Source organism: Argiope bruennichi, chromosome 5 (genome assembly GCF_947563725.1).
Source record: "Argiope bruennichi chromosome 5, qqArgBrue1.1, whole genome shotgun sequence".
NCBI lineage: Eukaryota > Metazoa > Arthropoda > Arachnida > Araneae > Araneidae > Argiope > Argiope bruennichi.
This window is the reverse complement of record NC_079155.1, coordinates 124407710-124424073: the sequence shown is the minus strand read 5'-3', so window position 1 is coordinate 124424073 and position 16364 is coordinate 124407710. Positions and strand designations below refer to the sequence as shown.

The window sequence follows — 16364 nt, the reverse complement described above, 5'->3', positions numbered from 1 at the left end:
AGTGGTTGTGAAGTTCAGACATTTATGCATTCATGATCAAATAAAATAAAGCTGTTAATAATTTATCTAATGGTTGGAATTCTAGAATTCTTTCTAAAGAAAAATCATCCTTACTAAATTGATTTTTCTATCATTCACACAATATTTGGACTGAGAACACACAAGTGATTTTTAATTTCGGAAGTATTTTGCCTTTCCATTGAAATTGTTGTGTTTATATGAGCCCACACAAGCGGTGATACAGAACCATGGCATTGTTCTAGAGGGCGCTGGTCGACAGAATGTGGACAAAACTATTTCCATTTGAATCGTGATCATTTGTTGACTCCATCAAAATTGAAAACTGAATCCACAAACTTGATTAGGCAATAGTTGTACATTGTGTACGCACTTACTAAAATCAAAACAGCAAGATCAAAATCAAACAGCGTCAAAAAAATCAACTATATGCTTCCAATTTTCATGTGACATTTAGATATCTCAAAGAATTAAAGAAAATGAAATACTTTCTAATTTTTATGCTTAACCTTATCTTCTGTAGCTAAATGTACTTTTTCACTGCGATCTTAAAAGATTTTGATTCTTTTCCCAGTCCAATGTAGTTAGAATGCAAGATGGCCCTTATTCAAAAGGAAGACAGAATTATTTCATCTGACATTTTTTCCCTTTTTTTTTTCGAAGTTTCCGTCAAGATAATAAGCATCTTGTAATTAATTTGCAAATTTTCATTCAATAAATAAACTTTTTTATTCATTAAAAATGACAAGATCGAAAGGAATTCCAATCTAATAGGAATTTCCATTAGGTCAAAATGATGATCAAGTATTGCTTTATGCTTTAAAGGAAACTTGGGGGTTTTAAGGGGTTCAGTACAAAGTCCGAATTAGAGTGACAGTTCTTTGTTTACAGATTAGGTCACACATAAACAATTTATATACATAATTTTGTTGTTTGTTGTTGTTTCTAATGGCATTTGTCATAAACAAGCCCACTAGCTTTAGAAGCCAGTGATTTAAGCCAAGCGTACGTCTCTTGTTTTTCAGTAGCGCCATCTAGGGCCAAGAGTACGACTTAACTACACACACGTCACAACCCTTTTTACGGGGCCGACTTCATTCATGCATTTCATTCACTCATCCACAGATCGTAATTTAGACCTGAATCAGAGAACGATCACTCCTAATCTAGTATCCCCAGTGGTATTACTCTCGACATGGAGGACTTTGTGACCACGACAGATTTATACGCGCGCGCCAGCAATCGCACATGCTGGGACGCGAATACAACCAAATTATTCCTGCCTGCTTTGACCCATGCTCTTATATATATATATATATATATATATATATATATATATATATATATATATATATATATATATATATATATATATATATATATATATATATATATATATATATATATATATATATATATATATATATATATATATATATATATATATATATATCAAAACAGGCATTACATGCCATCGCTAGATTTGAACTGAGTCAGAGGATTCTATCCCTGACGTCATCATATTCAGTTGCGATTCGTATTACATGAGCTGCTGCAAACTCTCTTGGCTTTTTGTGGTTTAAGTTCTGCACGCAGATTCATCAGATGTATATATTTGTTGTTGGATGGAACTGTCTTTCTTTTTTTTTCGATGCAACAGTGTCTCATTTTGTAAGCCATTACTTAAATAAAGTCAAGACTCAGGGTTGTCTTCGCCATTTAACGCCATTTTCGCCATTTATTATTTTGTGTATCAATATTTTTTTACAAAAAAATTATACGCTTTTAAAAAAAGGAATCTATTTACTTGTGTTTTGTAATTCTATCAAATAGAAGAATTTTATGTATAAGGGTCGTCCAAATGAAAAGTGGACACTTGCTTTTACGTCAAAATGACTGCCATTATAGCAATGTGACCGAACAGGGATTTAAAGCATTAGAAGATGTGCACTGCATAAGGCATTCAACAGTGTTAGCTGTTCGTGGTAGAGGAAATTGATCAAAAGTAGTGTCGTGCTATACACGAATGCCTTCAGATCAGAAAAACGCGCGGTATTTCGGTTTCTGATTCTTCGACTACTGTGGACCACTCTTGATGGATTTCCTGCCCTAAGGGAGAGTTATCAATTCAACACAGTACTCTGACGAAACTACTGAAAGCAATCAAAAGCAAACTGCCAGGCCTTCTCACACTACTAGTGATCATTTTCCATGACAATGCCTGGCCACACATATCCTGTGACACCCAGACGGTCTTAAAAAAATTACATTGGGAAGTGTTTGAATACCCGCCATATAATCCGGATTTGTCACCTTGTAACTTCCACATCTTTAAGCCACTTAAAAGCATTAAAAGGTACACGCTTCCATTCGGACTATGAAATGAAGGATGCTGATAGGTAGGTGATTTGGCCATGGCGATTTCTTTTGATTTCCAATAAAGATATTTTTTCATTTAACTTTTCCATTTTTTATTTCCCTATATTTTCACTTTCTTTCCAACGATTTTTACACCACATATAAAACAAGAGCTGATCTACTATGATAGCTATACTTTTGTCCCGCTACAAAAATATACCGTTCTTAAAATTTTGTGTATGGATAAGAAAAAGAAAAAGTTCAGCGAATAATTCGTGACTGTTACATAGCTAATACTTTATTAAGCAAGTATAGCTAATACTACTATTACTACTACTACTAATAATATATATATATATATATATATATATATATATATATATATATATATATATATATATATATATATATATATTATTTATTCATATATTAACAATTCAAAAACAAATAAGTGCTCTGCATGCCGCTCACTGTAGAAAAAAATTCAAATCAAAGTCAACTATAAAATGTCGTATGATAGTACAATATACAAATCATAAACAAACAAATACTAAATTGCAATACAAATGCAAAATAACGGAGTCAGAAAAGACAGCATCAGAAATTCCACAACTTTCAATATGCCATAAATATAAAGTATGGTATCGATATACAGAAAAAGTATAGTACTCATCAAAAAATTCGAATTCAAGATTTTGAGAATCTAAACGTTTCAGATCCTCCCCCCCCCCCCGGAAATTGAAAAACACATGTTTGGGAAATGTTTGTTTATCTGTCTCAGAATAGAAAACTCAAAAACGATTTGAGCTAGACTGTCGAAATTTGGTACGCTGTCTGTGCACCAAATATGCAGATTACTGCCAAATTTTGAATAAAATCTGTTCAAAGGAAGTCGTCTGTTCGAATATAAGTGAACATGATACTTACAAAATGAAGTGAGGGAGACACAAATTTAACGTCTAGAGTGTAGACATCTGCCAAATTCTGAGCCAAATCCAACTACCGATTGATGGTTGGTGGGTCTGTAATTAAATACAATAACATGCAAACGTGATCATTCAAAAATGCTGTGACTTAAATATATCAAATTTGGTATAGGAATTTTTGATCACAAATGTAGATTATGTCAAATTTTTGTTTCAATGAGTTAAGAAAAATTAAAAAGATAAACGCATGCCAGGGATTAATCGCCAAATAAATAGCTAATGATGACATGACGAATTCAGGAAATATGCTAAATTTCAGCCAAAAGTTGATATTTCATAAATAATGAACGCCAATGCCGTGTACGGCTTTCTTTGGCGTGACAATTATTATAGAGTAAGCGAGAAAGCTTTTGGAAGATCACTTTCTCTGATTTAAGTAAAATTGGTTATAAAATTAAGGCTTCGTGTAGAAAGCTTTAGTTTCTTTGAATATTGCAAGTATAACCGAATTAAAGTTTGCAGGAATCTTTAAAATATGCTATTTTTTTTTTTTTTTTTTTTTTACTGCTCCGCTTTTCCCGAGATTTTAAGCTAATTTTTTAAATAAGCAATCCTCCAACTCAACTACCTATTTTTAAACAATAAATATTAAGAAAAAGCGTAAATGTTAATGCCTGTAATTGTGGATTGTCTTGAAGAGAATTCAATACTTTATGCGTAAAAGTAAGAATTGAAATTAAAATTATATGATAAAAAAAGCAGCAAATCTTTTAAATAGTTTCAAAAATTCTGCTAGCTTCAATTTACTTAAAAAAATTCACAAAACTGTTCTGCATTTGGATTAGAAAGCTTGAAGAATGTTCTCAAAATAATTCCATGAAACGGTACTAGTGTTTAATTAAGACAAGTTTCAATATTTCGCCCTGCGAAATAAATTGAGAACACTATATTATGCTAAAAATAATGCAAAAAATCTCGAGTTGCTAACTTAAGACTTTAGATAATTCGATCATTTTTTTAACGAATATCTGGGTGGAATCGAAAAATAATAAATAAATATTAATTCTTTTCATGATAGAATGGATTCTAGTAATGTTGCGCTTTTTCCATTAAGTGTTTATTTATTATTATTATTATTTTGAATATTTGTGGAAAAAGCAAATTTTGTTTAGTGCTGGGTTAATAGATGGCGGCACAAACTTGATGAAGATAACTTTTATTTTTTGGCATAATTCTATCAAAATCGAAAAGTTACATGACATTTTTGTCATTTGAATCGAAAATCGAATTTATTTCTGTTAGTTTTTCTGGAAATTTATATAAAAATTCACATCAATCCATAATAGGAAGAAAACATTCTTGAGCAGCTTATTTATCTAGTATGGTTTGAAAATTTATTTCGTATAATATTGCAAATTAATTTTTAGCATTATAATTTATTAAAACCAACTCTCTCAATTATTTTATGCAAGGTGATCAAAATTAAAATACCCCTACTCTGAACTCTCTATACAACGAACTACTCAGTGTAAAGACTCCAAAATTTTTTAACATACTATTCAAGAAATGGGAAACGGATTTCGAGAAAAAAAAAACTAGTTTCAGAAACAACGATAGATGTAGCTATACAATAGAAAATATGCCAAAAACAGCAAATAATTTTTAAAAAATGCGGTATGCAATGTTTCCTTTTTAATATCTATTGTTGATATGAAAAATAAATAAATAAAATTTTTAAAAAATGAAATAGTGAAGAAACTGGAACCATAATTGTAACTCAAATTTCCTACTGTAAGCTCAAAAATTTAAATAAATCCTTGGTTTGCTGCTACTGTTCTAAGCAGAAAAGGGATAAAACTGAGAAAATGTCATTCTTATCGGCAATGGCTTTGCGTTTTGCTTATGAAGCTGTTGTATATAAAAAAAGTGAATGCTGCAGCTACAGTTCGAGATTTCTCGAAAATTTTGTTATACCCCGATTGCTGCAGCACCAATGTCTTGATACAATTACTTTTATGCAGGATGGAACGACTCCGCACATTGGAATCTGCGTACAGCAGTTTCTTCGGCAATTTTTTACTAATGATAGAGTAATGAGTCATGCATTTTCGGCAACCGAACCATCTCCTTCTACACATCTTAATCCCTGCGATTTTTGGCTTTGGGGATTCTTAAAAAACTAACTTGTTTATTTACTTACTTACTTGTTTATCGAGGACGTCTGGTAACCTTGGCAGATTTGAAAGACAGTATCACTCTGCATCTCATTTAAGATCCGCAGTTGAACAAACTGCCTACAGAATGCAGATTTTACATCTGGATGAAGGAAACCGTATTGAACAGTTTACCTTGCATCGATAAGGTCCTTGAGATTGAATGTTTGATACGTTCGAATAAAATGTGTTACAAATGAGTATTTTGACTCTTTTCAGCATATATTTTGTTGTACAGCGCCATCTATCTGTGTTTCTGGAACTTTTTTTTCCCATAATCCTTTTTTCCCATGTCTGGAATAGCATGTTCAACAATTTTTGAGCCTTTACAGTGAATAGTTCGCTGTATAGATAGCTCGGAGTAGGGGAGTATTAATTTTGACCACCTTATACATTGGTTTTGTCATATTTTGTCTAATAGTGATTTCCTGCTTCTGTGTTGCTGTTTATTGCAAGTGCTGTGCGTCTCCCTGTTTTAGCTCTGCTTAATTTCTTGCATTTCCTGTCTTCGTGTAAAATAAAGCGTCTCTATTCATTATTGAAACTGTTGGACTTTTCCCTTTACATCTTCAGGATTTTAGATTATTCTATAATATCATGCAGTGAAATTATTTGAAGAACTGAAATATTTCGATTATTTTTTTAAAATCTAATTAATATTTTGAAGAATTTTTTCTTAGTAAAAAGTATTCTAATAGACGAGGGCTAAATTTTGTATCTCTAGATTCATCAGTTTGCTCTAAAGAACATTTTAAATGTAAAAATTATTATTTTTCTTCATATTACGTTATTGTGTAGCCTTTACCAGCAAAAAACTCTTGAATGCGATGGAAGCATGATTTTTAATTTAATTATTTAATTAATTGTCATAAAATCTTCTTTATTCTTTCTTTCTATATGAGCCAAACTTATCTAGTAGATTTCATTTCAGAGTTTAAAAAAAAGTTTTTATTTTGTTTATATTAAACACCGTTTTATTTACATTAATCATTTCAATGTTTTTCATGTCAATAAAGGTCAATAGTGCAAGTTTTGATTTTAAAAACATTATGTATTCATGATGTATATTTTCTAATCGTAAAGGTATTTAATGGAAAATATATCATAATTTTAAGCTGATCTGAACACGAGTTAAAAAAAAACTGATAAGTTGCTAATCTTTAAATATGAAGTTCTACTGTATTCTATATTTTCAAAATATTTTGAATTTTTGTTCAAGTTTCGAATTTCTCTTATCTTTATTTTCCCGCAAACCAGAAAGCACCTCAGGCACGGGGATGAAAAGCTTCGGTTCTCGCCATCATGGTGGGTGGAGTAATGACTGAGGTCAGCCATATCCTACCAATGATAGGACGTGCCTACAGTCTTTAGTAGCACGCAAATACTGTACAATAATGTACGACATTGATCAATATTCGCAATATTGTTAAATATCGATTAATATCAGATAAAATCGCACAATATTGTACAATATTGTGAACAGGTTGTGTACCTGGATAGTACGGAAGGGGTTGTACCGTGATCACTGATGGTCCTTAGGACTTAGTCTTAGTTCCTACCTCTGCTGTAGCTGTGTTCTGGTCATTAAGATTTATCAGTGCTCTTTCTGGTGGGATGGAGTAGCTGTTTGTATTCTCTTTATATTTCTCTCCCCTCCCCCTTAATCCTGCCGAAGAACATCAAAAGTACATGAACTAAAATTCTGCAGATAAGTATAGGTTTCTCGCCTTTTCCTTGTGGTGATGGTTTGTGATTGAATTATCGCCATTCCTATGGCGAGGCATACCTCCTTCAGGAGGAGTTGGACCTTGGACATTGATGTCCATTTAAACTCCAGCTTTGTGTTGATTTTGTAGCGCCTATCAACTAGATAATCTTGCAAGCTAAACTAAAGTGAGGATAATTCACTTGCGATTATATTTTGTGTTTATGTTTTAAAAGACGATTTTTTTAAAATTATTATTATTTGATAAATATACCGCACATATATGTTCAGTGCCAGTTCATGTTCATAAAATTATTGTACTATATATATATATATATATTATAATCTTATATTGACAACACATCTTAATTGGTTGCTTAAATTCCTCCTCTTATAGTCAATAATTTTTTAAATAACACAATTTTATAAGGTAATATCTTCAAACAAAGGCGTTTTTTTTCTTTTTTTCAAAAAAGCTGCGTTTTTAATTCTAGTTTGACCATACTTAGTGTTTTGAATATTATGTTTTACTAATCTCTGTAATAGTTTTTCTCTATTTTTTTTTTGTTTAATTTACATTCCTTGCATTCAATTTCTGTAATGCTTTTTTTGTATCTCAAACATCGTGATAAGTTTTAAACGTTATATTATTTTTGCTCCACAGAAATTGTCCCATACCTACATCTATTGCTCCTTTCAGAATCCGGAGACAAGCAAGTTCGCACCCAAACTGCTGAAAGGGGTGATACGTAGCAGGACGTGTGTATTATTAGGGCTTCACATGAATTTCCCATCTACTAGAAGCATTTTTGTTCGTCTCTCTCCTGTTTTGACGAAATAAACGCCACCTGGAGCATTTGAAAAAAATGCCAGTAGTTTCCGTATCTATCAAATTATACAATTTTGTTTTGAGATCTAAATATCATGATACATAATAAATAGTTTATTGCAAATAAATTGTTTATATTTTGTTCTCAACACTTCAAATCATCTGCCTTCAGATGGGCGAGATTTGATCCGGCCAAATGGGGTGGGTGCACACATTCGGCCCAAGTGTTCTTGGGAGATATCATTTGTAGCATCCACTTCATTCTGCAGTCACACCTCATGGGATTCTCTAAAGAAAAATGAAATAATAAAAGCAAACATTAACCCTTATCGTGGCAAGATTGCTTTTTTGAAGAAAAGCAAAAAAAATGTATATAGGTATGTATATATAAAAATGTGTAAGAACAAACATTTAGGCATGTGTATTTTATAATAATCATACATATTTAGGGGTACAAGCATAAAAATAAAATAATAATAATAAAATAATAAATTATAAATTATAAAGTTGTATGTATGGTATACTATACAAAATGAACATAAGGGTAAAATATATTTACTAATAAAAAATTTGTGGTTATCAAAATGGTCATGATGTCTTCCGGCCGAGCCATACGAGAAAAATAGGATTTGATTAAAGTACTGTTTAATATTATAGTATTCAAATAGTTCTTGTGATCCTGCTATAAGGAACATAAATTACGATGTAAGAGGGAGTAACATGTAGTTATAGTATTATGTGCTCCAATCCAATGAAAAATGGAGTTTCTGTATCTAATTTTTTAAAATATTTTTTTAACGCTGCTATCGAGATGATGACTGTTATGAATAAAGACTTTCTTTGTTACATTTAAGTGTGTCATTGTTTGAATTACTGAATTACCGAGTTGCTTTGGTTGCTCTTTAAGAGAAACCAATAGGTACAGCGAAAAAAAAATTTGAACTAATAGACGTCAGTTTTGAAAAGGAATTCTGTTATCTTCAGTTCATTTATTCTCTGCCAATAACAAAGGAGAGTATTGTGCCAAAGCCATTTGATATAGAATTACCAAATTAAACTATAGAAAATGTTAAAATGCACTAAAAATGATTTTTTCGAAATTTTAATTAATTAAAAATTAAGCCAGATTTAGACGTTTTTATATGAAAATGTCCGACCATTTTGTTGCACATAAGTAATTTTTTTCATATATTAAATTCAAGAAAATTTCTTTTTAGTAATATTAATTTCTATGGTTGCCGTAGCTCTGAAATTTGGCAATCATTCAAATATTTTTTTCATACTTTTCATTATTGCAATAAAATCCAAAAGTTTTCATTGTATCATCAAATATTTAATCGAATGTTTTTCTTCCATTTTTAAAAGCCAAGAAAGAAAGATTTAACATACTGTCTGTAAAATTTATATCAGGAATAAGAAGGCAAATGTATAGTATTGACAACATGCAATTAGAAAAAAGATTACTTGAGCAGCGTTTATATGAGCATACCGTTCACTGATAATGACTATTACCAGTAAAATAATGCTGTACATGAAACATTTGTTCTTTAAATTTCAAGCAAACAAGATTTCATAGAGTTCATGAAAAATAAAATTTTAATTGAAGAACTCTGAAAGTGATTTTTATCCTTTATCAAAAAAAATTGAAAATAAAATTTATCGCCTTATTCACCATATTCTTAGTCGCTAAATCTTGTTATTTCTTAAGAAACAATAAATCTATCCTTTCAAACGGTTAGTTAAGAGTAGACTATCTAACCGCAAGTAGGAACCATGAAGATTAGATTAGACACGAAAGGATGAATCAAAATTGAATTTCAAAGCAGCATTTTCGGATAAATCATTATACAAGTATACTTGCAAATACAAGTAAATTACAGCAGGTTTAAATTATATTTATGCATTTTTACCTTATTTTTATTTACATTACATTTGTTTTTTTTAAATTTCTTGTAAATTACGTTATGAAATAAATGCAAATGTAATCTATCCTGCCAACTGATTTTGATTTCTTATTTTCGAACATAGTATTTTGATTGCTTTGTAAATGATTGCATTGTTAATTATTTTAAGAGCCCGCGTAAAGAAATTCTGTATAAAGATCCAAAAAAAAACATTATGCATATTCTTTCACATTCAATACGGTAAATTATTTCCATTAAATGCAGATAAAAACTTTAATTCTGATAATATAATCAGAAGTTGCTAAAATATTATTCTTAACATTCCAACATGAACATATCGAAGCTATGCACTTAAAAAAACAATGAGTTGATATATTCTTATTGCTTTAAAGTCGTATTTTATCTTGCAATCAGTATGTCAAATACTGCATATAAGTATCAGTAAATATAAACTGGACGTGTAGTGTTGAATACAATATTTTTTCTATTACAGAAATGGCAAATTACTTTTTCTTTAAATTTTGCTATTAGCCGTATATCGATGCAAGTTACAAGTACATTTCTACTAAATTAGAAAAAATATTTTAGTATAATACATTTCCAAAACTGAGTTTATATGCCAAATATTTCCAATGAAGCTGTTTCAAAAGAAATTATTTACTTAAAATCGATTATAACTGCTTCCCCCCCCTCATTTTCATGTGTCATGTCTACTGTTCCATTTCTTTAAATATAGGTAGATACACAAAACAACTGTAAATCTGATATTAATCCGTGAGTGTTATTCCTGATCCCCCAAGTATGTAATTAAGTTACCTACATCCATTAATCAGTTTACTTTTTTTACATCTTTGGTGCTCTTTTTTATTGTTAAAATTTTCATTCTTTGTGTCATTTCATTTTGTGTTTTGATATATACCTGATACAGCCGAATAGTATATGATCCATGGCAATATATCTTTGTTGCTGAAAAAATAAAAAAGAGTTTTCAAATAGTATAAATATATTGTGTATTCACATTACCGTATAGATTGATTTTGGTCAGTTGACTCCAGACTGGGGAGAAAGTTTTTTGGTCCACAGTAATGAGATTATTGCCAGCCAGCAGAATGGAAAGCAACCCGGGCATATTCGTGAACATATCCTCGGGTAAGTTTTCTATTGCATTGTAGCTGAAAGAAATATATTGCAATAATTTTCTTAAATATAATAGATAAAATTAAGTTAAAAGGCTTTAAATTCATAAATAACGCTTAATGAATCATAACGCTACATTCGTTTTACAGCTGTAAAGTAAGCGCCTTTTATAAATTCTGTATTACATTCATAACACTTCTCTAAAGTTGAGATGATTCTTTGGAATTTGGCCGATTTATTCTTTGAATGTCAATGGATTAATGTTTTTCTACTCATTTTACTAAATCCTAAGCATGTTTTAGCATTTTTTGGTATTTTCCTGTAAAAATATGAGCTCCAAGGTTTCTCAAATTATTTTAAAGTCCCCCTAATCCATAGTTTTCATGTCAGATACCCGGCTCGATACCACCCATAAAAATTCGATTAGTGAAATAATTTTGGAATCATCTGTAGGAATTACAATTTCAGCGTGTTCCATGTAAACCAGAAAATTTATTTTAACATTTAATGTGTGTAGAAAGTAGATTCCTTAAGTAGTAGGGAGTGAATTGATAAATAAAAAGTTGTTCAGAAAAATTGAAGAAAATAATTAACATCATGTTCAAACTGAGATAATTTCTTAATGAAATCATCGTTGGAATAATCATTGGAAATAAGCGATAGTATTGGATTTTCATAACTTGGATAGTATCAAATTAGTGCATGTAATCATGCCATACTATATTCAATACAGATTGTTCACTTTGATTGAGTTCACTTTGGATTATAATACGTATTCTAACTAATCAGAAGAATCAATACTCTTCATGCATTATACCTAATAATTTAGGAATAAATAATCTTTAATTTTAAGATATTTGAACTTATCTTTTATGTAAATATGACGATCGAATAAATCTAAAGACTTGAGATTCTTAAATTAAAACAGATTTAAAGAATTAAACTTAATTATAATGCGTTCTTAAATCGTTTATATTACATTAATGCTCATTATTCAAACAGGATCCTCTAAGTAAAATGTATGAAAAATAATTTATAAATTCGCAAAACGAGTAAAAACGCATAGTACAGTCGAGTTTCCCTTATAATAAATGTAACATACGTCTAATGTCATTTTCTTTTCAGAAATTTCGGATAATATTTATAATTAAATCAAAAAAATAGGTACTTTACACAATATTATCCTTAACTTACCTGAGATTAATCACGCGCAGTTTGGGTGCTGGATTAGGGAACATGCTTCTTTTCAACTCCGAAATGTGATTCATTTTCAGTGATAGAACCATCAAGTTCTTGAATTTTGCAAAAGCACTGTCATCGATATAAGATATAGAGTCTTGGGTTAAGAATATTTCTTTCAAAGGTAAATGCGCTATATCTCCTATGTCTGAATCTATAGCTCGAATACCTGCCTTGATTGTTTTCAAGGTTACCAGATTCTTCAGGTTTCTGAATTCGTCCCAATTGAACCCGTTGAAGATAGTACACTCCTGAATATTTAAGATCTGAAGAGTTTTTCCAAGGCCTTCGAATGCTACTTCAGATTCTGCCAGATCTTGGAATGTGGAATTCACCAAATCGAGCCTTTCCACCTTTAAACCCTGAAAAGCATCGCTCGGTAAGTACATCAGAGAGCTGTCCATTATATAAAGCGTTTGTATTGGTTGATTTTGGAGTTTCAAAAGTGATTTCTCTAATTCATCGGCATCGGTGGTAGCTTTGCAGGTGATTTCGGTTGTCCTGTAGGCAATCTGAACGCAGGAACAAGGAGGGATCGTTTTGAATAGACATCCTAAACCTGCAGGTAGCAGAGAAGCAATAAGTAGCAGAACAATCATTTCTTCCTGACGTTTGGTGACTTCAGAATCCAAAATGAAACTAATGATTTAAGAATGATGACAAGAATTTTGGAAAGTGAGATAAAACAGGTGCTACAGCAGATGTTCCCATTCTCATGCACTTATCATTTGATGAGACATGCATATTTTATGAATACAAATTTAATCTTCTGATATGATATGAAAAATTTATTTTGAATTTGATTTCTCAGTAAATGAAAATTCTTTCAACATCAGAAGAATGTCTTTTTTTTTCTGGAATAAAAATTATCTAATGGATGTAAAGAGGTTTTGTTGTTTTGAAATTTATTTAATTGTTTAAAACAGGTTTTTTCAGCTAGTTAAATACTATAGCGTGGAAAAAAATTGCATGAAAAAATCTTATTTCTTATTTAAAGTTTAATTATATAAAAATATTAAATCAATTTTAAAGATTTATTTTGAAAAAAAGATTGGATAAATAAAATATTGGAGTTTGAAAAAAGGAAAAAAAAATGTCAAATCATTTCCCCGAGTTTTGATGAAAATATTAATCTAAGGTTTAAACATTTCTAGAAAAATCAAATTCCACCTGGCTTAAAGATTTTGAGTTGAAAAATAGAAAGAATATTAATTTGAAGAGAGCAAATGACTTAAATTTTCAGATCTCCTATTGCTATTCAAGAAAAAAAAATAACTATGCATTTGGTAATTTGGTGCTCCTATTGCTATTCAAGAAAAAAAAATAACTATGCATTTGGTAATTTGGTGCAAATTAAAAAAATAGTAAAAATATAAAATATAGCTATGCATTTGAAGCAAAAAATAAATGGAATATGTTAACACATGCATATTTTCTTGAAAATATTATTTTTAACGCAAGTTTAAACTTTTATTGTGGATATTACTTATTAAATTTATTTCTAACCCGTGGTTAACTGAATATTTGTATAAAAATATGATTACCAAGAGAAATTTTAATCTTTACAAAAAGCCTCTAGTTTTCTTTCTATTGTAGTGAATACTGCATATTAACCTTACTATTATCTAGCGGTTAATGATTACTTGTAGAATAATAAAGCTACCAACAGCAGGATTTTATCTTTACAATAAAACCTACATTAGAGAAGAAATTTCTAGAAAAGTGATTATCTAACAAACGAATTTATTGGATCTTTCTGGGATTGAAAACAAATCGTGTTTAGATAATAAATTCCTAGGAAAGTAACTTCTAAGAATTGAATTTATCGGAAAATGTTTGCAGAAGTATAATTCAGATACAAAACAAATTTCTAGGAAAATGACAATCGAATAATTGAATTATTGGAATTTTTTTACATAGAAATAATTCTAGGTAAAAAATTCATTTCTATGTATGAAATTCATTTTTCTAATTTCATTAGAAAATAAATTTCAAGAATATTGGCTATCTAACAATCGAATTTATTATAAATTTTTTGGCAGATTATTTATAATAATATTACCTGTAGCAATTAACTGTTGAAAGTTTCGTTCACGAGCTTGAATGCAGCCCTCATATTTTCGGCGAATGGAAATCCAGAAATTCCCTGAAGTCCTCGGAAGATACTGCATTGCATGCAACCAACTCCTTCTCTTTGATACATAAGAGATTTCATATGTTATTTTTATTCGGAAGTCCCCAGAAGCATTTGTGAGAAATACCAACATGTTATGCTACAGCTTGCGCAGCCAAGGATGCCAAATTGGCGACTATTTTAGTCGCAACTACTATTAATGTGAAAGACATAAAGAAGCATATTAAAATGTTTCTTTATTTGAAATGGCAGATACAGTGGGATCTTGAGACAAACAACAAACTTCATGTTATCAAACCTCATGTGCAATCTTGGCCTTCATTGGCGAACAGAAAAGCAGATACTATTTTAACTCGTTTGCGCATTGGACATAATAGATTCACTCATATTCACTTATTGTTAAGTGAACAACCATCACTGTGTTCGAAATGTCATTGTCAAATGTGTTTCCAACATATATTATAAGATAGCCCAAATTTCAATGTCCAGCGTTTCTAGGTTTTTCAAAAGTTTCGCACTCCGCCATCTTCTTTGCTTGATAAGATACCTCATGTTCAAACTCTTTGTATTTTTAAAATCCATAAAGCTTTATCCATTTATTTAAATCTTATTTACATTTTAGAGTTTCATCTCATATTCCCTTCGATGACTCTTTTAAAATAATGTAATTTTACCTATTGTTGGCACATCTTGGTCAACATCATGGATCTTGCTAGAAAAATACCCCAAACAAATCAAATCAAAACAGTTAACGTACTCGGATGCGCACAGTCTCCTCAATGTCTAGAGTTTTTGCTGTTAGTTATGACTTATAATAGCTCTCCAGAAAGTGTACCTATTAGATAGCTGATTGTGCAGGCGTCTGGGGAGGTTATGACCGGAAATAGACTGCACAGAATATAATGTTGTGTGTATAAACGCAATGTAGCGCATCCATTGTGCTTTGCAGACCTAATGGCAGATCTGGACTCCGGATTTTTAAGATTTCTACTCAAGCAGTTTTCCTATTTCCACGGCCTTAGTGTGTAAAATGAAAGGCCTTTGTGAGAACATATATTCATGCAAAATCATCAGCTGGAATAGGCATGCATTTCTGACTCAGTCGCATTCTTACACGACTGGATGAATCCTAATTCTCATAGAAATTTGTTATATATTACTTAATATAACATAGCATAACATAATATGAAGCAATTTTCTTTAAACTATGATTTTAGAATCTATGAATTCTTATTATGCTAGATATAGCGTTACTTGTTAGAATTCTTATAGCAGAGAACATGAAAGATTTCGAATGCTTTTGACACACTCAAGGCATTTAAACTGATAGAATGTTTGAGCTCAGCTCTTCTGCCTGTCACAGATCTTCGGTGAATGATTCTGAATTTTAAAGCGTCAGGATCTCTTGCGATGAAATTTCGAAGGATTCCCAAACCAAACGGAAAACAAAAAGCAAAAGAAATTGCAACAGCAGTTCTTGTTCAAGAAACCACAAATGCTTGTGAGAAGATATTTGTGTTTCTTACACAGAAGTTTAATATTTTCTTCTTTTCATTTAAAGGCAATACTGTCGCAAATACCTTTTTTGTTACTTTAAACAATTTATTTGCACACCAGTGTTATATCTTTCCTATCGGCTAAAATTCTTTCTTCTGAAGCCAAAATCACATTTTCAAGCGAATGTATGTACAAAATTTGGTTGTAGTCAAACCTGTACTTTTTGCACAGAAGTTACATAAATACTTTTATCTTCTGGCTTTATTTGGGTGACCCTGCATTCTGTTGAGGTAGAGAGAGAGGTGATGATTTCGGCTGAATAAGTAAATGAATGGATTAGATATGGTGCAATTAGTAGACGTTTCATCAATTTTCATCTCTCATAACTATCTCTTGAGTGAAGA

The 16364-nt window shown here is 30.7% G+C and overlaps 1 protein-coding gene across 1 annotated transcript; it reads right to left on the bottom strand.

Moving 5' to 3' along the window:
- Positions 1-8142: 8142 nt before the first annotated feature.
- On the bottom strand, positions 8143-12979 carry LOC129969441 (leucine-rich repeat neuronal protein 3-like). Its single transcript, XM_056084013.1, has 3 exons — positions 12285-12979; positions 10977-11125; positions 8143-8337 (listed from the first exon to the last, which is right to left on the bottom strand). Exons 1-3 carry the CDS (start codon positions 12926-12928, stop codon positions 8195-8197), a joined length of 936 nt encoding a protein of 311 aa, XP_055939988.1. The 5' UTR covers positions 12929-12979; the 3' UTR covers positions 8143-8194.
- Between the last annotated feature and the right edge of the window lie 3385 nt (positions 12980-16364).

Excerpts from the sequence above, each read along its gene's own strand:
- LOC129969441 (XM_056084013.1), bottom strand. The coding sequence starts at position 12,928 with ATGATTGTTCTGCTACTTATTGCTTCTCTGCTACCTGCAGGTTTAGGA. Across the intron at positions 11,126-12,284 it reads CTGCGCGTGATTAATCTCAG|CTACAATGCAATAGAAAACT; the intron begins GTAAGTTAAGGA and ends TATTTCTTTCAG. Across the intron at positions 8,338-10,976 it reads GACCAAAATCAATCTATACG|AGAATCCCATGAGGTGTGAC; the intron begins GTAATGTGAATA and ends ATTTTTCTTTAG.